The sequence below is a fragment of the Carassius auratus genome, unplaced genomic scaffold (assembly GCF_003368295.1).
Source record: "Carassius auratus strain Wakin unplaced genomic scaffold, ASM336829v1 scaf_tig00014173, whole genome shotgun sequence".
NCBI lineage: Eukaryota > Metazoa > Chordata > Actinopteri > Cypriniformes > Cyprinidae > Carassius > Carassius auratus.
Genome location: NW_020524476.1, coordinates 26,409 through 54,017, shown reverse-complemented (window position 1 = coordinate 54,017; position 27,609 = coordinate 26,409). Strand labels below are relative to the sequence as shown.

At 36.7% G+C, this 27,609-nt stretch overlaps 1 protein-coding gene and 1 long non-coding RNA gene across 2 annotated transcripts in view; both read right to left on the bottom strand.

Annotated features, from left to right (window-relative positions):
* The window catches only part of LOC113074258 (NACHT, LRR and PYD domains-containing protein 3-like), an 82,843-nt gene extending 69,958 nt beyond the window's left edge, over window positions 1-12,885 (bottom strand). The window contains exons 1-5 of the mRNA XM_026247017.1: window positions 12,750-12,885; window positions 10,840-10,949; window positions 3,235-3,342; window positions 2,785-2,892; window positions 2,350-2,457 (exon numbers count right to left, since the gene is read on the bottom strand). Coding sequence (XP_026102802.1) covers window positions 2,350-2,457; window positions 2,785-2,892; window positions 3,235-3,342; window positions 10,840-10,898 — 383 coding nt within the window. The 5' untranslated portion in view covers window positions 10,899-10,949; window positions 12,750-12,885. The remainder of the gene's footprint in view (window positions 1-2,349; window positions 2,458-2,784; window positions 2,893-3,234; window positions 3,343-10,839; window positions 10,950-12,749) is intronic.
* A 3,464-nt stretch (window positions 12,886-16,349) lies between these two features.
* Window positions 16,350-19,874, bottom strand: LOC113074260 (uncharacterized). Its single transcript, XR_003280619.1, has 4 exons — window positions 19,801-19,874; window positions 19,644-19,704; window positions 19,428-19,523; window positions 16,350-16,520 (listed from the first exon to the last, which is right to left on the bottom strand). It is a non-coding gene; the product is annotated as an uncharacterized LOC113074260 (long non-coding RNA).
* Window positions 19,875-27,609: the final 7,735 nt, after the last annotated feature.

Here is a 27,609-nt window from a genome sequence, read left to right as displayed (position 1 = left end):
CATTGTGAATTATATTGTTTACGATGTAAGTCACCTTGCATTCACGCTGTTAATGGCTTTAATCTTACCTGAACATTTACATCTTGCAATCACACATTTAACTACCCTAGCCAACCTAAAACTGGTTTGTCCACTTTGCAGCCCCCAACATAAAAACCTGGCACAATATGTGTCATTGGGCTAAAATCAAATTATAACTAAACATACACAGCTTTAGCCTACATCAAAACATGTTGGAAATGTTTGTGTACATTGAACATCTCATTCGTGTTTACGAAACAGTCGCAGTTATTTAAGTTACTTTGTCATTTTGGTCAAGAAGTGTCTGCTAAATGCAATGTAATTACAACACGCTAAAACGCATGTGAATAAACTTACTTTGGCCAGTACAACGCAGTTTTCACCACCTGGGGGATTGTAGATGGACCCAGCCACAGCAGAAAGCCTCGTAACTCTCCAAAGACTTGTGGCTTTTAAACTCCTGCATTGTATAGTAACTTAGACCAAAAACAAGATAATTCACAATGTCCATATATGTGCGTGGAGGTAAATGGTCCAGGTCTCTGTACCATTCAGCTGCAGGGAGCTCGTATGGGTCGATATTTTAGATGCCTGAGAGCTTCTCCAAATACCGCTGTTTTGGGTTTGGTTTAACATAAAAAAAACTGTATTCCATTGTTCCTAAGTGTTCCATATGTATCGTGTGAGGTACTGGAGCAGTTTTTAACGCAGCAGTAACTTCCAGGCATGGTAAAACAGTGCAGAATTGCGAGAACCTACTCTACTACCGAGTTAACAACACACGTAAACAATCATGTTTTGCCGCCTGTGTCCTGCCAACATGGCGGAGACTGTGATATTGAGGGGAGGGGCTCTGTGCTATGACGACAACTCCTCACTCTCAATAGTCAGGTGCTACTTAAAAATTTGTGCCCGAACCCGAAAGAGACCAGTAATGTACTACACCGAACCGACCCGGACCCATCTAATATTTCAAAAGCTGGACCTGGACCCGTGTAGATCCGAAAAATGCCTACCCGGACCCAACCTGGACCCATATATTATTTGAAAGCTGGACCCGAACCCACCGGGAAGACACAGACCCAACTGCACCCGATTGTCACAAATTCCACCTTAAATTGCTATGACAAGTCAATAAACCTGTTGCGAAAATACAGCTTTTTGTCTTATCTAATTTAAGGAGCCGTAGTCTCTCTTCCATGTACCTGACTGCCTGTGATGCATTACAATCCTCAGACAAGAAAGTTATCCAAGTTATTCCATGTTATCCATGTTATTCCAAGTCCAAGCTTAATCCACTCATTATTTCAGCTTTAAAAGCCCAATTGATGTCACGGTGATGGATGACAAATGCAACTGTGCACATGTAACATTACATTCTGAATCGAGTTAACTCGCATAATAACTTCGACTGTTTGTCCTTTAGAGCTATAATAACGATCGCTCGTGCAATGCCATGGCTGCTGACATTATTTGCTAACATCTCTGTGCTCTCTGTTCTGTGTCGAGTCTGAATCTGACCAATAAAACTTTATATTAAAATTAATTTATATTATAAAAATGGGAGAAAATGTAAAGCGCGGTTTGGCGGTCGAAGTGTCCCTCACTGGTTGCCATAGAAACATGAAACGTGCTCGAGACTGCACATGTGTGCTAGCTGTATCAACCTAAAATATGCTTTAATGCAATTTGAGCATCATAGAAAACATTCATGTGACAGTTCACCTCAGATTGTGTTGCTGATTTGAAATATATTAAATATGAGTGTGTAAAGTCTGCAAGCATTAATACTGTGCGTGCACTTGCATTAACTGATTCTGCGCGCTCTGCTTCTAATGGCAGAGAGAGATCTTTTTTTTTTTTTTGGGGGCTCACTCTTTTCTTTTCCTAAGTTGCAAGTTACAAAAACACAAGCAGTGTTTGATCACGGCTGGGTGTTCTTCGAGTCCGATGACTCTGATCGCACTGGTATTACACACAATGTTAAACAGACCCAGGACTCGAGGTAATAGATTCAGACCCGACCCGGACCCGGCTGATCATTTAAAATATAGACCCGAACCCATACGGGTCCCGGGTTGACGGGTCTCGGATGCATTGTGAAAACATCTAGTTCTTGGTTTTAAATAAATGTGACTTATAGTCCAGTGTGACTTATAGTCCGAAAAATATGGTATATTGAATCTAAGAATAAATGATCCTTGGGAACAGCAGTGGATTCTTGTTTACTTACAGTAAAGTGATTGATTTGATCGTGCGCCTGCCAAACGTTTTTGTATGTGCACATATTGTACTTTTTCAACCAACAGTTAGAAACCAATGAAATACCTTTTGGGAGATGATGTTTTTTTCTCACTTAAGTCCGGTTGCTCACCTCCCTTTGAATGGTCACTCTTCACAGACACAGAGCTGAACACATTTGAGCCTGATCTTACACTAATGACAAACAATAGAGGAAAAAGAAACAATAATACAGGAGGTACTTCAGTCCAATTTATGAATTTTTTATGTTGTAATTTGTAATTAATATAAAATTATAGCCATGCATTTGTTTTACTATACTTATATATGTTTGATTTAATGATCTATTGTATTTTATTTATGCCTTTTAATCACTATAATTGTATTGGAAAAAAGCTCCAGACCAGAGTTCAGTAAAGATTACCAGACATTGTGTTCAGTGATTTATTTTTTTATACAGTCAACATCTGACACAAAAAACACAGTGGTACAATTAGCTAACATAATGCTGTAATGTCATACCTTTTGGGAGATGATGATTTGTTCTCACTTAAGTCTGGTTGCTCACCTCCCTTTGAATGGTCACTCTTCACAGACACAGAGCTGGGCACATGTGAGACTAATCTTACACTAAAGACACAAACAACAGAGGAAAAAAAAATATTACAGGAGGTACTTCAGTCCAATTTATGAACTTTTCATGTTGCAATTTGTAATTAATATACAATTATAGCCATGCATTTGTTCTAGTATACTTATACATGTTTGGTTGAATGATCTATTGCATTTTCCATGGTGAATTTATGCCTTTTAATCACTGCCTGTATAATTGTATTGGGAAAAAAAGCTCCAGACAAAAGTTCAGTAAAGATTACCAGACATTGTGTTCAGTGATTTATTTTTTTTATACAGTCAACATCTAACACAAAAAACAGTAGTACAATTAGCTAACATAATGCTGTAATGTCATACCTTTTGGTAGATGATGATTTGTTCTCACTTAAGTCCGGTTGCTCACCTCCCTTTGAATGGTCACTCTTCATAGACACAGAGCTGGGCACATGTGAGCCTAATCTTACACTGATGACACAGAGAACAGAGGAAAAATATATATAGGAGATACTTCAGTCTCATTCGAAGAGATATTTTGTGCGAAATGGAAGTTTGTTTAGTTCAGTTTAACACAACTAATTCACTAACACATCAGGCCTAATATAAAGGAATCACAGGTAAACTACCAGTCAAGTAAAGTACTGGTTTCTCATCCTGCATAATTTCCACTTCACTGAAAAACACATCTGGCTCTAATACTGTTTTATAGTGCAACCATAATACATCTTATGTGTAAACAAACTCTGTTGATCCCATTTACCCGATGAGAGAATTCTATAGCAAAAATATCATCTTGTTTCTATAGCAATGAATATACTGAACAATGAACAGTTTGCAGTGAACGAGTTTGAGAAAGACACAAATCTTTAAAATTTCCCTTTAAATGTAAATAATTGGCAAACTAGAATTACTTCAAATTATGGCTAGGCAATAAATAAATTTTATCGATTAACTCGAATATGTAGTTTACATCGATTTGTTTAAATGAAAATTGGTTTTCTTTTTAACATTTGCCAACACTCCACTCAGGGCTCCGGTAGTTCCAATTGGGCTCAACCCTCCCCCCACACATTTGCCATAGAGACATACTGCCTAGTGAGAGTGATGTTAAAGAGAGTCTAGGTTGCCTTGTCTCAAAAAAAAATATTGATGAGGGTCATAAAAGAAATCTGTTTGGACACTTGTTTGGAACCCCCTCCCCTCCCTGTACATGTAAATGTAAAATTGTGAAAATGGAATAAGAGAAGTTTTTATTAAGGTTTTACATACACAATGTATTTCAAGAAAAAGGTTATATACATAGACAAAATAGAAACAATGTAATGATCTTTTTTTTTTGTACTCGGAGTGTTAAAGTTGTTACAAATTAAATAAAAAGAAAAGTAGGTTACTGGTTATTTATCCAAAACAACCAAACAAGTCAAAAACTATCAGATAGGTCTAGGTCATACAGACACATTGCAGTTAAAACCCGTAGTCGCATACAAATATTAAACAGGAATGAATGTGGTGAGTCAAGATGGGATTTTCTTGCCAAAGACTTGTTATCATTGTTATCATTAGAACGTCTAAACTTTTACAACATTACAGGAAAGGCTAAATATTTCATCTCAAGTAGTGCATAGAAACGCATCTGGTGTCTGGCATCTGGTGTCTTTGTGTTTACTGTTACAGTACGACCATGTCAGCGAAGATTGTAAAACATCTAAAGGTTTTCGGGGTTTGCAACTCAATTGTAAACTAATTAGTAAACTATCGGTAACGGTCTAGATTTTTTAATTGAAGTTAGTGCTAAGAGTATGACATAGTTTTGACAAGCATTTGACAAATGCATACCATCTTTTTTCTTTTCACTTTTCAAAAGTTTCTTGGAGTGAGTGGTGAGATCTGACTGTCATGATTGTCAGCTAGAGTGCCCATGAACTCCAGTAGAGGGCACTCGACTCAGCACTCTTGCATTTTGAGTCCATCCCCATTTCCAACTCCATTTCCCAGAATCCCATGCTTAGGGCTAATCACCACCAGGTCTTCTTCATTACCACTCCCTTATATATACTGTGTTTGGACTAGAGATCGACCGATATTTCGGTCGGCTGATATATCAGGCCGATATTTGTCATTTTTTTATATATATCAGCATCGGCCTATGTCCGTGTTCATTAGTGCCGGTTTAAAGGTTATTGGTGCAGTGGAAAGTGCTGATGCTGCATGTTAATCACCCCAAGACAAAACTTTTGGAAGGTTCAACAACAGTCCTGGGAGATAAAGGTAGTCAGATAATTTCAATCTGTAAATGGGGTGGAGAAGTTGCTCTTACAAACACTGCAGCGTGATTGAGGGCTCCGTTACTCCGCCCCGTTCACAGACAGCACCGTGCTCGGAGAGACAGCTGTCCTGGAGTTGCCCAGAACGGTGAATGACATGTGTTTGGAAGCATGATCTGATGCAGACAATAACCAGGTTTCCATCCAACTCATTTGTATTTAGGGATGTCAATATTCTATAATTTCCTTGATCGATCGCCGTATAAATTAACGATCAATTAATAACCTTAATGCTGCAAAATGCGTCTGCAGCGTTATTATTATTATGTGCAAAAGCCACTTGGAAAAAAAGCTTTCTCACCCTAATTAAAGTGGTTTTAGTCTGAATAAAATGCTAGTAAAACGAATAGATGTGATTATGATCATTTGATAAAATGAAGAGAGCACGCCATACGTTTGAGATCATTTTACTTTGTTGACTGTTTCCCGTCAAGGAGACCGCTGAATGCACCTCTTTAAATGGTTTTGTGGTGCTCGTTGTTGTATTTTAAAACGCAACTGCAATGTTTTCAAATTACACTATAGTAGGCACAATGGATCATCATTGATCCGTGATCCGTTCGGATCAATATCTTTGGTTTGGCACACACTTGACACGCGGATTGATTTATGAAAAAAAGAAGAAAAAAAGTTGCGCATGTTCAGTCCACACTCAGTGGTCATGGCGAGCGGAGGAACGGAGGAGCTTGAACTAGGGGTGGGCGGATCGATCTAAATATCGATAGTATCAATGCCAACACTGGTATTGGTATCAGATCTATACAATTGTAATTGAATCGATATTTTAATTTAAATATCTCTCATCTACATTCATTATACTTTACTAGTGTCTTCTACCTCTACAATGAGCAAACGCTACTTTCACATCCTGGCCCACTTTGCTACTCCTCCCCCTCCTGCTGCTCTGCTGTGATTCGTTGTTGTGTCGTCACGTGACTCACTGACACAATGCGCCGAGGAGAAGCGAACAGAGTGAGCGAAGCTGATATCACATTGAAGTCCAGAAGGGGGGCTCAGGGAATGTAATTACACAGGTATATTTGTTCTTTGTTTGTTCTTCAGTAATAATTGTGTGCACTTTATTTCATTTGCTTTTAAAACCAGAAAAAAGGGAGATATTTTTATTCTTTATTTTTTTTAAGGCGCTTTGGATTAAACCGTGTGCTAAATGAGTAAATGTAAAAGGATGTAAAGAACTCATTCTACAGTGCCTAATAACTAATAATTCTGTGGACTTCAATACATTCATAAAAATGAATGCCTAAATAATTGATCATTCATTCACCTCAGAAATAATGACATAGACCTACTCCCCTTACACAAAAGGTATTTTTATTTATTTATTTATTTTCTTTTGAAATTAGAATGCACTTTAGATGTTCTTTGTCATTTATACAAAACACAAATGTTGCTGGTTGCTAGTGTGTTTGCAGCACTACTGTTATTTATTTTTATACATTTAATTTTTTATATTTTTCAGTTTAATTGATTTTTATTTATAAAATTGTATTTATTTAAATGTATATTTAAGTTTACATTTATGTTCCAACAAACTTGAAAAATTCTGCTTGATAAATGCTCTAAAACTTTTATGTATATGATTGACTTATTATTAGTGTGACATTTTAGCATGCAAATGAAGGGGAAAACTTCAAAATATCGGCCCTAAAAATCGGCAGCACATATCAGCCATCGGCTGACCCTGACCTCTAAACATCGGCATCGGCTATAGAAAAACCCATATCGGTCGATCTCTAGTTTGGACTCTCAATGATTGCGAAGTCTTGTTTAGTTCTGTCTGGCATTTCCGAGCATTTTCCCTGTGTTTATTCTTTCCATGTTTGATTTTGGATTGTGTCTACCACCCTTGATTCTTTGCCGCCTGCCCTGACCTCTGCCTGGTACTGTAAATGATTTTGGATATCCCTGACATACTTGACGCTGCACTCTGATTACTGCCTGTCTGACCATTCTCTTTAATAAACTACTGCATATGGATCCAAACGTCTCTGACTCCTTGTTACACCGACAAATGACAATAGAAACCAGTGATGTTTCTACATAACATACAACACGATCCCCACGATTAGAAATAATTTATATTTTTTAACAAATAAATAAATAACCTAAACCAGTGGCATTACAAGATGAAATATAGACTAGAAAATATATTTACACTTGGTCTGTCCTATGTCAATGACACTGACTCACTGCGGACTTGCCAGTTTTAATATTAACAGCTCTTAATGCCGAGTGTGCACTTGGATTTTTAGATGCATGATGGGCTAGTATTAAATTCTATCGTCTCAGTTATAAATTTGACTGGTAAATAATAAAGAACAATTTTAAAACTAGTTTTGAACAATTTCTTTGTCATCTGAATATTGATTGTAAGTAGGGGGAAATTTTTTATTTAAATCTTAAATCAGAATTTTTTTGAAAAAATCAGGGATTTTTTTTTTAGGCCATATCGCCCAGCCCTACTTCAAATTAATACTAATACACATCAAACTTGGCTTCAGAGTTTAAATCAATGGATATGTTTAACCTGTTAGCCAGCAACCCCAATTATGGGACTCACAGCAGAAAGTGCCCTACCTAACTTAAAGGGTCATGAAACCCCCAGACTACTTATTCTAAGATTATAGCAGAGGTGTTTGTGTTGTATACCATAGAAGACAATGTTAGCATCCGCTAATTTTAACTGTTGGAGAAAATTGGTTAATTTTAAGCTTTTTTGCTCTATTTTCATCTTCCGGATTTAAAATCTACATTGTGTTGACGTCACGATATGTGACGTGGCAATGGACTATAGTACATTGATGATCGTCAGTGTCTATTCAGTTATTCATGAGATTGCATGTTCTTATCCTATGAGAAGACGCTTCGCTTAATTATTCACAACAACATGTGTTGATTTGCTATGAAAGACGCATCAGACTCTGAAGTGACATCGCACACATTAACAGAGAAACATTCATGGATCGCAGAAGAGTGTCTTTTCTTTGTAATAAGAGTTCTGCACAAACGCGATTCCTTCACTTGGTGAGTGTAACCGTCTTTATAGCTCTGTGACACAACCTGTCAAAAGGCTTATATAAACGCCACAGAATAATATATATGTCTCATTTGTGAGTCGCTTTGAATAAAGCGTCTGCTAAATGACTGAATGTAAATGTAATATGTTTTCGATGCAGGGTGCATCAAATGGCTGTGCATTTATTTGTGTTTCTAACTCAATGGTAGCGAAATGAAACTGTCTGAACGCAAAGCTGTGTGTGCTGTCCGTCTTCCCCCTCCCCCAGTCCGCTGCACACCACGCCCACTTTTTTAACATTTTTTAAAACTGCGGTGAGAACTAACCAGTACAGAAATGGGGGGTTGCATGACCCTTTAAAATTGCAACAGTTCCTTACTTATGTTTGTTACATACAACTTTTATTGTCTTTGGAAAGAAGACCCTTTAGGCTTTACTTTTTATCTTTTTAGAGTTGCTAATGCTCAAAAAAATATTGAAAGTTATAGACACTGAAGTGCCTTGAACAAATTTTTTTATGTGATATAAAAATACATGAAATCAATCCTGGAGCAATCTATAAAAGTAATGGGATGAAAGTCACATGTCTCATGAGTTTATATTTCAAATCTGAAGAAGGTATCATGAAAAATGAGATTCCTGCAAACATTTTTTTGAGACTATGTCTAGTCCCCCCACCCACCAAATATATATATATATATATATACATATATCAGCTGTATTGAAGGGTTCTACAAACTATTTTAGTCATTAAACATACCACTGCATAGTTGTTCAATTATAAAACAACAGACAGAATCTTAGAACTTATATAAGTGATTTTTTTGAGCACTAGAAAAATACAATAAGAATAATTTGAGTAATAAAAATTAATAAGAAAAATAAAAAAGTGATGAATTCTGGTCATAAAGTCAATAATCACACGCTATTCATATAGATGGCGTTCACATCGATAGCCATGCTTACACAGTTATAGTGAGCTGATTCGCGCTCAGACAGATGGTAATAATTCGGATACAACCACATTCAACATAAAACACTCATACATATATGGAAACTGTTAAAACATAAAACAAATAAAGAAAAAGGCGATCACTAAGTTAGGCCTCCATCAGGTGACAGGTGCTTCAGAGCACGCATCAAGAGCTGTCACAAGAGAACACCAGAATTCAAATAAACAATCTTCCGCCTTTCTTTCACTTTTTTTGTGGATCGTCTCATTCTGTTAGTGACACTGTACGCTACAAAACAATGCTGTTTTTTTTACTACCAAGACGCAGTTTTCGGAGTGTGAGTTATTCCATAATGGACACAAACATTTCTGTCCCTGAAGAACTGAAATATAAACAAAGCAATTATCCTCCAGATTACATCATTATTGCTTTGTTGGACTAAACGTGCTCTATGAGATGTCGTTCAGTGGACCCTTGCCTTTCTAACTAAACCGATTTTACAGCTGTGGATGTGCTTATGACTCATTTTATTTTTTATTGTATTTTTTATTAGTTTATTTGTCAGGGACAATGCAGCGCACATTATTACATACATAGTTATCACAGTCAGAGCCATAACAATATGTGTAGATGTGTTGCAAACGGTTTCTAGCCAATAGGCTAATTTGCAGCCCCAGGTCAATGGTCAGACATTTCTAAAGGATAATCCAAATATATGGTTTTTAAAAGAAGTACATACTGTGAGTTAAACAATCATGCAGCAAATACATTATATACTAACATCAGCATTTCACAGAGTCGTGACCATATTACACAATACAGCACATCACGTAACAGTTCACACCTGCTCATCCATACCCACCCCAATAGTGTTATTATGACGAATCTGGTATGAACTGCATTTTTATTCTTCATGTTTTAATGTATACTGCTTACACAAATTTAGCAAATACATTCTTTATAAGCCTTCCATTGAAAAACAGTCATTTGTCGTTGATGCTTAATTTATAGATCTTTATAATGATATATAGCTTTTCAAGATTAATTTTGTCCCGTTACATTTATTCCATTTGTAAACATACACGTGCAAACAAAGACAACAAAATTCAGTATGGCGTCCAGGTGCAGGTTAACAGGTTTAATACCCACTAAACATGCAACCTGAAAGTGTAATGCAAACTGAAAGTTATATGATAAAACATTACAGTTAAACCCCACAGAGAGACAAATATACGCAGAAAAGACAAAAAGTCTAATTTGAAGGTCAGTTGGCAGTCACCTCTCAGATATATACAGACAATGCTTGTAACATAAATGCCAGAACAGGAAGAATGTTTCTAAGAAAACTATGATCACTTATTATTTAATAAGTTTAAATAAATCTAATTTAAATAAATCAATTATTCATCAAATTAAATAAAAAAGGAGGGGATTTGAAATTCATCCCATTCAGCAGTAATTAAATATTACACCAGTTTCAAGTTGTTTTTAGTCTAGAACTATATCTAAAAGCAGTAATAGGAAGTTCTAACCTGAAGTTTTGCACAGCATTCGACATGACAGCAGTGGGAAAAAGGCTCCATTGTTGATGTGATTTTATTCTTCACAAACAGTGTTTAAAATAATTATCTAAAAACAAACCAAGTCTAACCTCTGTTTCTCCAAGAGACTCATCTCAGACGGAGGGTCCTTTCCTCGCTCCTCTGACATACTGCAGCTGTACAGACTGGCTTGTGAAAACTATCAGATACTCATCATGACCTGGAAATGACAGTATTTTATTGAAATAACAGTGTTTACTGAAATAACATGACAAATCAGATGGATGAATATATATATATATATATATATATATATATATATATATATATATATATATATATATATATATATATATATATATATATATATAATTATTTTATAATTGCCTGTTATTTATTTATTTTTATTTATTCTTTTGTCATGTCAAAGGAGAACAAAAACTGTAATGTGAAAACAATAAGGGTCAGATGTGTTCTGCGAGGTCCTGCAAATATACTGGCAAAATGAGGTAAGAAAATTGCTATCTTTAATATCTTTTGAAAATAGTAGAGTATAACGTTACCAGAGTTTACAAAAGGACCTGTAACCTGCAGAAGATTAATAAATACCTGTGTGTGTAATTTTGTATTGCTTTATCACAGATGATCAAGTTAGATGCTCATCTGATGTTGTGCTGCTGGTAAGTTATGTGTTAATGTCTGTCTTTTAGAGATTTTTCCACATTTTCCTGATATGAATCCCATGCATTAGGTGTGTTATATATATATTTTTATTCTTATAATAGTATCAAAGTTTTTTCTGAAACATATAATTGCAAATTTCGGTATGAATTCAATTTAAATGAATTAGAGAAAATGAATTTAAAAATGAATTAGGATTGTTTAAATCAGTGGTTATCAGAGTGTCAGGCCTGCACTAACGTTAATGGTTACACAGGGGAATCACTAAATTAAATATTAATGTTAATACATTTTAATTTAATCTTTAAGTAAGGTTTTCTTTTTCTTTTTTCTCCTTTTTTTACATTTAAGTACAGTACAGTAATGTTACTTTTGTTATAACACATTTTAATTTAAACTTTAAGTCTTTCATTTACCTGTATGTAAGCACAGTACAGTGTTAATGTTCAAACTGTGTATTTACAATGTTAAAGTGGCTGCCAACAATAAATATTCTTATCAGGAATAAAACTGACTCATTTTTTAACTGTAGAGCTGTAGCGGAATAGTTTGGCCTACTACAATGCTGAAATGTAGTGTTGGTCATTATGGTGGAACTTAGAGAGACTTTCCTGAAGTGGTTGGTATACATAGTTTGAGAACCACTGGTTTAAAGAAATGCAATAAAATGAAATCCTGCTTTTAAAGAACTTTTCAGTAAACCATTTCTTTTTTCCCCTTGTAAAGTCATTAAGGATCCAGTTTATTCTTGAAACATTGGTAAGAAATTGTTCATCTGCTTCATTGCACCGTCACTTCTTGTAGAGATTCTTTGACCGTGATAGGTTTGGATTTTACTTAGTTTAATAAAAATGTACTTAATTTTATTTTACTAGTTTTACTACACTGTATTGCTAGGGTTCTGATTAAAATGTAATTTCAGGTAAGAAGGTGAAACTGCATCGTGATTTCAACATTTGCAAAATCGAAAGGTCATTCCACGTTGATTCAACCATGGTACCTGACGTTGTTGACATGCCAGCTGGGTTAAGAATACTTTCGAACTTTCGATTTAATAACTATACATTTAGAGGTACAGACCTATGATATGAGGAGTGAATAATTCAAACATGGTGCCAAAAAACAAACAAACAAAAAAACTTTCAAAACGATACTTTTTCAATAGGCTACTTTCAATACTTTCAATTACTTGTCGCTGTTTGAGTCTGGCTGCCTCAGTGCCTCACGAAACAAGCAGATATTGTATAAATTAACATTTTAATCACACTTACATGAAATCCGTTAAACAATAACATAATTCCCTCAAACAACTGTATTCGTTTTAGTATTTTTAACTTACCTGCAGTTGTTCAGACGGTCGTGTACAGCAGGAACAGAATCCGGAAGTCTTTGAAACACTTTCGATTTGAGATTCTTATAGATCATTAACTAAAAAAGTTGGTTGAGGGTTTAGTTACATTTAAACACCTACACCACGATTGTTTGTCACATGACAAAACATTTAATCCAGTTTAAATATTTTCACTCATCATTCCGATATCCTCAATTAAATTTTTTTTTTTAATCTGAATTTGCATCTCATGACAGACCCACATACTCTGGTAACCAGCAGTGCAAAGACGACACAGCCTAATATTAGCATTTCATATATACGAATCTTATACATTATTCAGACTAAAACTGGCAGCTGTAACTTTAGCGCCATCTCTTGGCAGTAAAATGAACGTGTAGAAAAGTTATAGCAATTTTAAAACATTTTAATACATTTGTGTTGAAAGCAACATAAACAGAGTGAACATTTTAGATTAGGGAATGTTATTCACTATTAACAAGTTGCTTATTAGCATGCGTTTTACTAGAATTTTGGCTGTTTAGTACTTAAAAAGCATTAACCTTATTCATCCCTTAACCCTAATTTATGTATTTGTGGGACCACCCGACAAAGTTTGTGAATTCAGAATGCTGAAGACTTCTCCTTTTTTAATAAAATGGAAGAAAGAATGTAAGGACATATACTATAGGAGGCACAGCATAGGGAGCATGTATCAATTTATTGTCACACCAAAGCGGAACAATGGAACACTGAGCATTGAAGAAGAATGTTGAATTCACTGACAGATCTGGAGCAGATTTCTCTGATTGACAGTGTAATTTGTTTTGAAAAAAATCAGTTTTTCTATCATACATTTGGAAATTATTTCTGTTGTCTTACTGATGGATCCTGATGAAGACCAGGGGCTGAGGATTCAACATCAGTGCTGATCCAGAAAACTTCAGAGATCCTGCTGCCTTTGTTCTTCCTGTTCACAAACACTTGTTCAGTGATTTTACTTGCAATTTCTAGGTAATTCCTTTAATTCTGAGTGTTTAACAGATTTACTTATCTGATGTTTGGTATCTTGTCATCCACTTAAATGAGTCCATCTCATACTGTATGTCACATGACTTTATAAACCCTCAATGAGTCACAAATCTCACAGACTGCCAGCCCATTTCATAAATTATAAGCGGGTACTTTCCAAAAACAATGATTTATACTTATTTTGTTGAAAATATTTGTAAGAGATTTCAAGAAGAAAACTCTTGATACTTAGACTGATATAATTTATGATGTAATTTAGATGGTGTAACTTAATTTAACTTTCAAAACATTTGGAAGTTGCAAAGATACCAAAAAATAAAAATTCTATCATAATTTATTCCCCCCCCCATGTGATTAAACCGGTGTTTCTTGCTTACTTTCATATGTCTGTGGAAAATAAAATATGTTTTGAAGAATGTTAGCAACCAATCAGAGACACAGAGACATTTCTCAAAATATCTTTTCTACTGTTTACACAGAAAAAAAGTCACACGTTTGGAACAACATGAGGAAGAGTAAATGAAGACACAATTTACTGTCATCTACAGAACTAAAACAATATACTGGATATCTGAACATCAGCAACAGACACACACATAAAAACTAAATATAATATAAAACAGACTAACAGTGATATGTATACAAAGAGAAATAACGTAAATGTTTAAAGTAGCATGGAAAATTTCAGACTGCAGATTTGATTTATATCTTTTGATATATTTTAGTGCTGTACTTGACAAACACATCTGATTAGAAACATTTGAATAATCATGGATGAGTTTATTTGTAAGCCTTAAACTGAAGAGCCAATCAGACTCATCTGAGCTTCTTCCTCTTCTGTTCACCTTTAGATAAAACAAAATGATCATTTGCTTGAATTCTAAAGCAACATTAATCTCTAAATACCACGTTTCTATCACAGATGCTGCATTATTTCATTGTAAAGTCTGAGTCTCTTCACATGTATGGATCACATTTACACATTTATTTCTCCTCATAGACACAGTAGTGAAACTCTTCTGTAGATCTTCACCTGATGTTTACTGCTGCTCTCATGACATCAAACTAAACTATGATATACAGCATTTATCATCTTTTGGCCATTGACCTCTATCAGGGACTCTTGGCAATAGATCTTCATCTACTTTGTAAGGTAGAAAAGAAGAGAAAACAATCAGTGTTCAGTGGAACAAAGGGCAAATTAGTTACTATATTCAAGTTACAGTTTTTTTTTTGGGGGGGGGGGTAAAAAGAAATTAAATTTACACGATCTCCTATACATTTTTATAAAACAGTATTTGTTTTAAATATAATACATTTAAAACACACATTCCATTCATACATTTTTCTGTTTGTGTGAATCCTGTTGAGTCACTTTAAAGAGTAACACATGCTAATGATTGTATGTATAATAAAGAACAAATACAAATGTGACTTTGCCTTAAAAAATAAAATAAAAACACATTCTGATTGGTCAGTCGGGCATTCTGAGGTGTGTTATTCCCTGATAACATCTGTTGTCGTTTGAGGCGATTAATGATACGACTGAACATTGTGCCTTAAAAGTCCATTTTATTTGAACTTCCAGGCTCACAGACGTTTTTTAGGAACTGTTTTTCTTTGTGGAAGCTTTGTTTTATAGAGCTAATAAAATATTTCAACTCAAATCAATTTTGTGTCCAACTATTCACTTAAGTCAGAGAATGCCATGTAATGAGCGGGATAATGTGCAGTAAAAGTCTTAGGCCATTAGTATTTTCAGCAACACCAAAATGGTTTTACGTCAGTTATTTCTATCTCCTGCTGTAGTGTGTCAGTAGCAAATGTCAGCTTTTCATTCTAAACATTCCAGATTTTTGTTTGTACAACAGCCAGTGATCTAAACAGAGATCTGATCAGATTCTCATCATCAGTCTGTCTGGAGTGACATGAAGAAACACAACAAACTGAGACAGACTCAATCCAGAAGAACTGTGGAGAGATCCTCAAGACACCGGAAGAACCCGACCTGCAAAGCTAGTACTGCGGAAAGTTTAAGGTGAAAATGCTGCAAAGTGAGGAGGCTGTCAAAATGCCATACGTGTAATTTATCAGTTAACTTCTATAAATTAAATCAAATCAACATTTGGGGTGACATTTTTAATATATTATTTTTTTTTTTGTCATGGGAACACTTGTGCATATTTTTCAGGTTGCTTTGCAGGAAGGTTTCTTCAAGGGTTCTGGAGACGTTGCCACAGTTCTTCTGGATTGAGTCTGTCTCTGTTTGTTGTGTTTCTTCATGTCACTCCAGACAGACTGATGATGATGAAATCAGATCTCTGTGTGCAATACTGGCTGCTGTTAGATTCCTTGTAGGAGCCATACAGGTGTTATTGTTATATAATATCTTTTCTATAGTCTATTTTCTATAGTCTACACTACAGTCTTTTCTATAGTCTATTTTCCCACACAGAAGTGGCCATCTATCAAAAGGAAGCAGAGTATACTGAGTATAATTTTGAGTATACTGTAAAGTGTTTTTCTTTAAACTGTTTAAGTGATTTTAATCATTTTGATTCTTGTGAATGTTCCTCACCTCAATCTCTCCAGTTTACAGCGTACATCCTTCAGTGTTTCAGAGACATGCTTCACTCCTGTGTTTTCTATTTTATTTCCACTCAGGTCCAGTTCTCTCAGGTGTGATGGGTTTGATTTCAGAGCTGAAGTCAGGATGAGACACTGTTTGTAATACTGCATTCATCCAAACTGAAGACAGAAAGAGAACAGACAATAAATCAGCACATGCTATACAGCAACTAATAAACAAGCAAAATCATGTAAACTTAATGATATGAAACAAACCAAGACAGAAGTATTTGAGGATGTTAGTTACAATCCATGTCTGGATTTGTCCTGACTCAACAAGTGCATTTCATTAATGTTGATTAATATATGGGATTAATGAACACAATAGAAATAATAACACTTCATCAGACAGACAAAGTCTAAAAAAATTAATAAAAAAAAATAATAAAAAACTCTACACATAAATAATTCAAAGTTATTTTATTTAGAGTGTACAACACATTCTGAATAAACGAAGGTTTAGTAAAATGTACCATAAGTTGTTTTATTTAAAGTAAACCTGCATAAATTATTATGCAGGTTTACTTTACCGATTCCAAACCACATCTATCTTAATAACCTCTATTACTTTTGTTAATAATATTTTATTAAACTTAAATATAATTATTAACCAGGGCTGGAAGTAAAAAAAATGTCTTATACTCAGGTGTGCATAATTATTTTAAAGCAGGTTTTTCTTTTACAGGTAAAATGCATCAAGAGATTTAACTCACACTGAAAAGTTGAAAATTATTAAATGCCTACAAGAGGGATGCAATACTAATATAATAGTAGTAAAACCGTCAGGAACCATTTAGTCTCCAGTTCCACCATTTTCCAGAGCTACGGCCTGAGTCTCCAGAATTACAAAGTTTTATGTTCTCAGAGACTTCAAGAATCTAGAAACACAACCCACGCTTAAAAAAAATCACACTCTGATGCTGATAAATACATGAAGACAATCAAATACAAGAAGGCTTTATGGGAAAGCACCTCTTCCAGTACTGATTGATGAATTTATCTTCCAGAATCTGTCAGTAAGTTATTTTTTTTAGTTCATCTCCTACCTTGCAAGGCCCGTCTTGATCATTGTTGTAGCAGCTCACACCATTACTGCATTATGTCTGACTTGAACTGGTGCTGGTCCATCAAGGGTCAATCTCAACCTATCTGTCCATAAATGTTTTTCAAAAATCATGTCTTAATGTATTTCACAACACTAAGTGGGGGTCATCTTTCAGGATTGTTTACCTTTGCAAAGCCCCTGAGAACCTGACACCTTGTACTTTCTCCAGGCAGGTTCAGCTCAGCTGCCAAAACTGACCTCAGAAGACTACGGTGGATAGTCCCAGACTGCTGTTTAGCGAATCACTGGTACCCCTACTCTCATCCAGAGTGAATAAAAGGGCTGGCAAAAACACTCTGGACCCCTCACATGCAAGATACAGTTGTTTGTAATTTGTGCCTTTTGCCTCGTTTTCTGCTTTTATACTTGAAGACCTGGAGCAATATAAATATAACTAGTATAAACTAGGCAATGATTAATCGTGATTAATCACATCCAAAATAAAAGTTTTTGTGTATAATGTGTGTGTGTGTGTACTGTGTATATTTAGTACATGTATATTTAGGAAAAAATATGTTATGTTTATATATTAAAATATTTATATATAAAGTATATGCATATTAATATATACATGTAAATAAATTAATTTTTTTCAAAATATATAGTCTATGTGTGTGTCTTTATACATAATAAATGTACACTGTACACACACATATTATATACACAAAAACTTTTATTTTGAATGCGATTAATTGTTGCCCAGCATAATTAAAACCAAAAATGTATGTTATGAAATGTGACTTTTGTTTTAAGCAGGTTCGTTAAATGCCGTCCTTCCTCTAAAAAAAGGTTCCTGACAGCAACAGTAAACGGCAAGAGAAGGATCTGATGTAACATGTCTCATCTAATGGAGCTCAAATAAAAACAGAGAATAGGAAATCTTCTCATCTGCTGTGTCATTTATTTTCAACACCATATGTGACACCATATAAATCTGCTTATCTCTTGACATAATGGAACATTTCATCACAGTGTGGTTGATAAGCTCAATTGTGTGTTACCAGTGTCGTAAATACTGTTGTGGGTAGCGCAATACATGTGAATTTATTGACTAAGCTGACAGAACTGGTGAATGCAGAAACCGCATTTGGAAACAAATGTACACGTACTATTTACAAATCCAGTAGCAGGAAGCCTAGGTCTCCATCCGTTTTGCTACATGTTGCCTCTTTCAGCTCGCACCACCGTCTGATATTGATTCGTTCTCGGGCTCGTGTCCGTTCACTCTTTCGTGTGGTGAGATCCCAGAGCATCCCAGAATCCAAGATCAAGTAATGAATCAGACCCTGATCACCTGTGAGCACATTACAAAACATTCAGTCAGACGCTTCTCACGGTTCACTGAAAGATTCATGATCAGAGACAAATGTTTTTCTAAATTCATCTGTGTGAGGTATTTCCGATGGCCAGAATATAAAATTATTAAATTATAAAAATGTTATTTTAAGCTCATGATGATTCATTTATTCATTATGACTGGTGTAATTAGATTTTGCCAATATAATACTGATATTTAAGAAGGCGTGATATAAAGATAATATAAAAATTGGCTTTGTAATATGTACATATATGATTATAAGAAATAAAATATTTCACAATCAATACTGCTTACTATATTTAAATATTCTTATCTAAGATTTAATTGTGAGTGAGCAATCAATGGTTTAATATTTATTAATACTTAAAGCTGTAATATTAAGAAGTCATTAGTTCTGTAACAATAATTGATAAATACTGAAATATTTAGTTAGAGCTGTAATACCACATTAAATGCTGTAATATTTTATCAGAGCCAAAAAAATGTTGCTGTATTATTTTATTATAGTGCTGTGAAGTTTAATAACAAGCACTTAAATTGATTTGTTATTCCTGCAACATGTAATATTCAGCCCAGTTGTGGTCTAGAGGTGAATGTTACTCACAGTGATCAGATTCAGGTGAGAGCTCCACTATCAGAGACAGGAAGTCTGCCAGGAAGTGTGTGTTATTCTCAGCCATCAGCAGATGCTTGCAGTATTCTTTATACATAGAGAGAGAGAGAGAGAGAGAGAGAGAGAGAGTGGATGACCATACATTTACACACAACACACATACACTAGAGGAAATATCATAACGGATAAATGTATGTATGTAGCTACCTGAGAGCTAGAAACATGTGACCAGCTGACTCAAACAAGTTTGGCAGAAGGAACTGTAAATCTGAGAAAAGCGCAGGAGAGATTATTTAAGATGAAACATCAACATCACTAATCCCACCTAAAACATCATCATCCGTATTAAATGAAAGATTCATACTGCAGCATGACATCGCTGAGATCAGCCTGGATCTTCACTGTACGGAAGTACCAGGACCAAACTGCAGGGGGCGGCGCATGAAAAAAAAAAAAAAAGTGAAAGTGACCCATACTCAGAATTTGTGCTCTGCATTTAACCCATCCGAAGTGCACACACACAGAGCAGTGTACACACACTGTGAACACACACCCAGAGCAGTGGGCAGCCATTTATGCTGCGGCGCCCAGGGAGAAGTTGGGGGTTTGATGCCTTGCTCAAGGGCTCCTAAGTCGTGGTATTGAAGGTGGAGAGAGAACTGTACATGCACCCCCCCACCCACAATTACTGTCGACCCGGGACTCGAAATCACAACCTTTCGATTGGGAGTCCGACTCTCTAACCATTAGGCCACTGAACTGTTCAGTGGACTCGTACCTGTAATCAGTGTCGTTAATGGGCGTCCAGGAGTACATACATTGTCAATGTAGCGCTGCAGGGCAGCATTTCATTATCAGAAATTTTTCAACATTTCTTACGATGTTGCAGAAAATGCATAGATCCCTGCACTAATTCTTGCTCAATTTTGAAAATGTTCTTCATGGGAACAGATTTGGAGAAACATAGTGTGACATACAGCCCTATGATTTCCATGATTGTAAAATGTGGACGGAATCACGGAATCCAGTTATAAAAACAGAATTTACTGTATAGCGCAGAATGTCACAGAATTTGCCTCATTTTGAATGGATACATCAAACAGATTAGTACAGCAAAATAAAAATGTGACATGACATGGACTAATGTCTGTGAATATTAAGCCTCAAAAATATGAATCCTGCAAGTTCTGCTCATCTCTGATTAATGAATAGCACAGATGTGTGGTTTCCTTTCTCTAGAACTGCTCTAAAAGTCACATCATGAGGATTTTATCATTCCCTTTCACTGTCCAAAAATTAACAGGACAATTACTGTATTTATACAGTATTTTTTATTTTTTGCTTAAATTACATACAAAGTTGTGTAAAATTACAAAAATATAAATATAAAAATGTGTAATTAAATGTTTGGCTCATTATATTTAAGGTTTATATCCATACTAACGATCGAACATATTTTCTTATCATATTAAAGTTATTATTATTAGTTTTACATTTAATTGTATTACATATAAACTCTGTAATTGTCAATTTATAATTTTAGCAAACTTTTATCATTGCATTAAACAATTCTTAGTATCTTTCATCTTTGCTCTCCAGATTGAAACTTTCAGTAATGTTGTGCCTCTGGCGACAGACAAAATCAGTGATGTCACAGAAAGTAAAAGCACTTACATTCCAAGAAAGCTGACTAAAGTAACATTTAAAAGCCAGGAAAGCTTTGCAATAGTCCAGACATGATTTAGTCAAACAAGAATGAAAAGAGCAGCAACTTGCTTGAAAGTTTTAACCTTGCAGCAGAAACATTTTGCCAAAGTGGTTTAGTGTGGACTTATGGCAATGCATCAGAAAAGAGATTTAACATAAATGAAAGTGAAGTAACAATGTATTGTTACATTTTTTTGTCAAAGCCTTGACAGCAAAGGCATGTTAGAAAATAAAGTCTTTTATATTAATTTCCTCCTCTCATTTTTTCAGGATATAAATGCTTAGTTCACCCCAACAAATTAAATGCTTTCATCATTTACTCACCCTCAGGTTGTTCCAAAACCTTAGTTTTTTATTTTTTGTTGTTCCAAAACCATTCCAAAACCTGAACACAATAGATGATTTTATGAATAAAAGAAAGAAACTCATATGGTTTTGGAACAACTTGAGGGTGAGTAAATGATGACAGCATTTTACATTTTTGGTTGAAAAAACAGGAAATGGGTAGATCATATGAACATGTACAAAACTAATTTAATTTCAGGTAAAACAGTTCAAACCTGCATTTTAGTCTGAGACTACAGGCTTAAGCCTTGCCTGTGAAACCTGAGGGACATGTTGTAACTTGTATAATTACAATATTATTTGAATGCTGAATGGAGGATTACAGCAGCAGGGAGAATACTTTATGTGAATTTGACTTAATTATTCATCTCTACCCTAAATTATCAGCAGATTTTGTTAAGTGCTGTATTATTGTGAACCTGTTCAGTTCTTTACTTTTACATGGTTGATATTTTAGAGGACTTTAGCATACACTTCCAGGCCTTATCTGGGCAAAATATGGCACATATGGTTGAGTTCTGTCAGTGGCAGAGGTCATTTGGGCCAGATTTGGCCCACACACATCAAGCTGGTTTTAGTGTCAGATCTGGCTTGTTGTATGTGTTACAAACCAGTTTGTAGGTTGAGTTCTGGTTGTTGTATGTGGGCCAGAACTGGCCATGTGTGACAAACCAGCCCAGATAGCAAATGACATGTGGCTCAGTTCTGGCCCACATCTCCCACATTCTTCACTTCCCCATAGTCACCCACTGCAGGCACTACACTTGCCACAAGCCTTTGTCCCATTCATCACTGTTAATTGCACACCTGTTAATTACAATTACATTGTCTCCACTTTCATCGTTTTCACCTGTCCATATATACCAGCCTGTCTACCTGTTTCATGGAGTCCTTGTTTCACGAGTTCACACTTACATATAATTAGCTGAAGTATTATAATGCATATTTGGCATGCTGTTCGGGGAAGGGGCTCCGAGCTCAGGAATGGCCCGAACCTAGAGTACCCCTCTGGTTGGCAGGTCGGAAGAGCCTATGTACTCCAGTGGGAGCGACTTTACCTATTTGGAGAGATAGGCCCTACCCGGCTGCTTGTATCGGACTATGTGATTTGGGGCGCCTGGTCGGGAAGGCTCGAGCCATTGCACAACAGGAGCACCTCACTGCATTGGAACGAATGAGCCCTACCAGCCGATAGAGGAGGAGCAACGTGATTGGATAGCCCGACCAGGAGGGCCCAAGTTGCCTCGACTGAATAGGTCACAGTGTTGGCATATGGGCCCTACTGGCTGATGAGCACCTGCTAATCAGTGGGCAACCAGGGCAGATAACTGACCAAGAGGACCCATGAAGCCTCCGACTAAAGATCAAGACTAGGACGACAGATGTGTAGGTCCTCTCAGTTGAGCAGATAAACAGGCTTTGGGCTGCTGACAAAGAGGACTCTTGCAACCCCTGACGGGAGATCAATACTCATGGCATCAGATGTATAAGGCCTGTTTGTGTGCAGCAAGTAAAGTAAACCAAATCGGGAGCACTCTCGCCGACATCTGACACGAGCATTATACTCAACGGCATCGGACGTGTAAGCCTCGCCAGCCGGGGAGCAGGTGAAGGTAAACCCACCTGCACGGGCTCTCACAGCATCCAATGGGAGATCAGGACTCAGAACATCGAAAGGGTAAGCCTCAGCAGGCGGGGGGAAAAGATTTGGACAGGGTTTGGTGGGAGGTGGAGACTCTTGTCGTCGTACAGTGAGCACTGTGACCCGTCAAACAGGAACAAAAAGTTAGGTGGCCGTGAGACTCTTGCCAATGTCCGATGGGAGCTCAATACTCAAGGCACCGAGCGGGTAAGCCTCGCCGACCGTAGAAAGGAATAGGTAAGGCTGTTTAGCCAGGAGGCTCTCGCCGATGTCCGATGGGAGCTCAATACTCAAGGCATCAAACGGGTAAGCCTCTCCGGACATAAGACGGGAAGGGTAAAGTTGTGTTGCCAGGAGGCTCTCGCCTGCATCCGATAGGAGCTCAATACTCAAGGCATCGAACGGGTAAGCTTCACTGACCGTAGGAAGAAAAGGTAAGGGTGTGTGACCTGGAGGCTTGCGCCAGCATCCCATGAGAGCTCAATACTGACAGCATCGGATGGGTAAGCCTTTTTGACCAAAGGATGAAAAAAGTTGTCTAGCCGGGAGACTCTCGCCAACATCCAACAGGAGCTCAATACTGACGGCGTCTAATGGGTAAGCCTCGTCGACCGTAGAAAGGATAAAGTTATGTGGTCTAGACGGGATGCTCTCACCGATGTCTGATGGGAGGTAAATACTCACTTTTTTTATAGAAAAGGCAAAGGTTGGCTCAACCGGGAGCACTCTTGCAGTGCCTGACAGGGGGTTCAATACTAAGAACAATTTGGTTGTCTAAAGGGTAGACGCTATTAGGATTACTTGCATAATTGTTTAACAAATCCAATGAGCTGCTTCCGATAACAAGTCATAAAATTTTGGTGCAGTCATTGTATTCGAAAATTAAGCATACAAAAAATAAATTGAATTTCCTGTGCCAGTGTACACCAAATAAGTGCCATGAATCAGCGATATGGTCATTGTCAAATCACCATCTTCTACTCCTGGAGGTCTGCAGGGCCCTCTTGGTCGGAGCAGTCCAACTGAGACGCCTAAACCCTTTTCCGACGCCGAAAGCGACATGGAGTTGTCTTCTTCGCCAGCTCCAAAGAGGACGAAGTTTGCGGGGCGGAAACTATCTTCCACCAAGCCGATGTCGAACTCGTCTTCGGGTAGGGGAGGGCCCACCAGCGGCTCACTGGCTGCAGTGGGCCTCATTCCCGCTGTTGTCCGAGCAACTCTGGCTCTGAGGGCGCACACTGGCAGCTCGGCACAGTGGGCGCACGTGTGGTCCGTGTGAGGCCCAGGCAGGTCACACAGAACTGGTGAAGGTCCAAGTCTAGCAGTAGCTGCCATCGGATGTGGAGAGGAAAAACAGGGTGGGTAGTCCTCTATTGCAACTTCCATGATGACTTAGATAAGACTTCTAGTGTGAAGAAAGAGATTCTGACGTAATTTTCGTGCCCATGCATTTTATACTGCCCGCTGACCTGTCAGTATTTGCATGCTTTGCGTCAATTGGCCAGCTGTCCCCAGCTGGCATCAGCCCATAAGATTTCAGTGAAAGTGGAGAAGGGAGGAGTTCCCACATACATCTTTGTTATGGGAGAGAAAGAGGACCAAAAGGCGAGACTCTCAATCACAGTCTTTTAATGTAAATGAGACATTCAAAAAATCAAATGGGTAACATAAATCCACTCCGGAGACAGAGGTATCAGTCAAACAGAAATCTTCGCTCGTAAACCCTGAGCTTTAACAAAAGGTTGCAGATAAACAGGTTACTGGGACTCGGGATGAGCGGCAGCCGAGCCAGGTGCAGTGGGAGATTCCGACAGAGGGTACGGCGAGAGGCGAAGCCTGCAGAGAGCATGGGTACCGTAGGCTGGATACCGTGTCCATTCAGGACCACAGAGTCTGAGTTGGTAGAGCACAGTAAGGAGCGTGAAGGGGAATGACTTCCAGACAAACCGCACAGGATGAGACAGGACAGGACAGGACAACACTTGATTCAGCAGGTAAGAGATGCATCTTCAGCATTGATCGCTAGGAATAAACTGACAAAAGGGTTAGAGAAAGCGGAGGTAGAAATAGCAGGAGGAATCAGGGAAAAGGGGAAACAGGTGGAAGGATTTGGTGAGTGGGAACAGCTGAGACAAATTAAGTTAAAGTGATGGTTTAGAGAAAGAGTGAGTAGGATGACCACAAGAGGGGGACAGAGAAAGGAGGAACCCAGATCATGACAGTCTTAGCTGACGTAATGTTGAGTTACCGGCTCGAGAAGGGAATGGCGTTGAAACTCACGTGCTAATGCTATCCCTGAAATCCTGGAGGTACTGAATAGTAAGTTATCTTTTTATCAATTTAATTAAAATAATAACAATTACAGGGGATGGCGTTAGCTATTCTTGTTTTACCTCTTTTTTTGTCATTAGCTGATCACATCCCTGGCTCACGTGAGTGACTGCATTTTTATTTATTTATAAGTTGTTTTGTTTTTGCTTATTTTTTATATATTGTAAATCAATAAATCAATCAATAAAGCTGTAATCAATATTTTTGCTTGAGATTATCATACTGTCAAAGTTTCATACCAGCACATGCCTACACTTCTGTATTTAGCTCATTATCACTGTGTATTTAAGTTCCTCCTTGCATTCAGTATAGCTGTCTGTGCGTTTGTGCTTGCACGCTCTCTCACATCATTTTGTTTGAGTTTATTTTGTGTTAGTAAAAACACTTCTATTTGAATCTTCTTCATTGGCTTTGGACTTAAACGTGACATTTATGCTATCTGTGTAAGTGTGTTTTTACATTAGTGTTCATGTCTTTTTTAAAGCAGAATACATGCAGTGTTGTAAATTCTAACCGGTTGGTGAAAAAGTATTCTAAATATATATTCTAAAAACAAAATCTAAATTATTTGTCATAAGAAATGATGGTATTATTATTGGCCATCATCAAACTGAAAAATACAATTTGCAATTCCTTTTGAAAATATACTGGAAATGTTATTTATTTTATTTGTTTTCATACAGTGGTTAATAATTGCAATTAAAATATGAAAGGAAATAATTTATATTTATTTTATTTTTTCTATTATCCTCCAGAGCTAGCTTCTAGGTTGTATTGCTGCTAACATTATTTAAATTTATCTTCATTGCAGGTGCAGTCAGGCAGAATCCCCTTACTGAAAAAGCCTCAAAGAAAGACATTGAATTCAACATCATTAAATGGTTGCACCTCGCTGGAGACCGAGAGGGGAGGAGGAGGGAGCGATTGAAGAAAGGCGAGGCCCAACAAAACATTGCCGAACCTCATTAGAGACGTCCCTGCACATCAACACACATCTCAACTTACCTTTCAAGTTTCTTTAACTTTAGCAATTTCTCTTTAAAGTTCTCTGTACAAGTTACTCTTGATTTTTTTTTTCTGTGATTTTTATTACTCTCAGAGTTGAACATAGCATTAATGCATGCTTTAAAACATGAATTTTGGTGTAAAAAAATTGTCTAAGACTCTTTGAACGTTATTTATATTATTAATATTTATTTATTTAAACTGAATTGCACCTTAAATTATTAAGTACAATTGAGTAGCTGTTATATTTATTCTTAAATGTATTCTCAAATGTTATATTTATTCTTAAAGCTGTAATTATTTGAACACTTGTTGAAAGTAAATTGTTTTGAGTACATAAGGCTCACATATGGGCCATATTAAAATGTATTATTTGGCTCATGCTTGGTGGACTTATGGCACTGCTTTGGTTCAGTTCTGGCAAAGGAGATGTGGGCCATATCTGGGCCGGCAAACACAAACTAATCTGGGCCACATCTCAGCTGTTTATCTGGCCCACATCTTTGCCAAAGGAAATTTGCTGACTGGGTAGGTCATTCAATAAATACAGTTAACAATCTAGCTTCTGAGTATTAAGTTATTAACCCAACAATTAATAACGGGGTCAGTTAATTTTTTTTTGCAGTGGGCCGCGCAAACATATGTGTTTGGTTGTGTGGGCCGTGAGTTGAAAAAAGGTTGGGAACCACTGGCCTATGGTTTGGACACTACAGTGACATGCATAACCTGTTGTGTTGACCTCTAGCGGTGAACTCGAGGAACTGCAGATGTGACTGTTTCAGCTTCAAGTCTACAACTTTAAAGCAGGAAAATATAGACATCTACTGTATCTCTTTTTTATTTGTATAGTTACAATATTATAATAGTTGCAAATATGCCAACACTTTACAGTACAATAAAAGAGAAAATTAAAATCACTAAACAAAAGGCATTCAATGTACAATCGGAACTAGTGAAAGCACATAATATTCTACATAAATTCTAACTGGTAATGATTATTGTGGGCTTGTGTGAGAGAACAGATTCATCCACAACTCTTACATCAGTCAAAGAGTTATGTACAGAGACATGTTTCTCATGAGACAGACACAGAACTTACAAAAACATATTTAAATATACAGTCTGTATATAAAATGTAGGAGA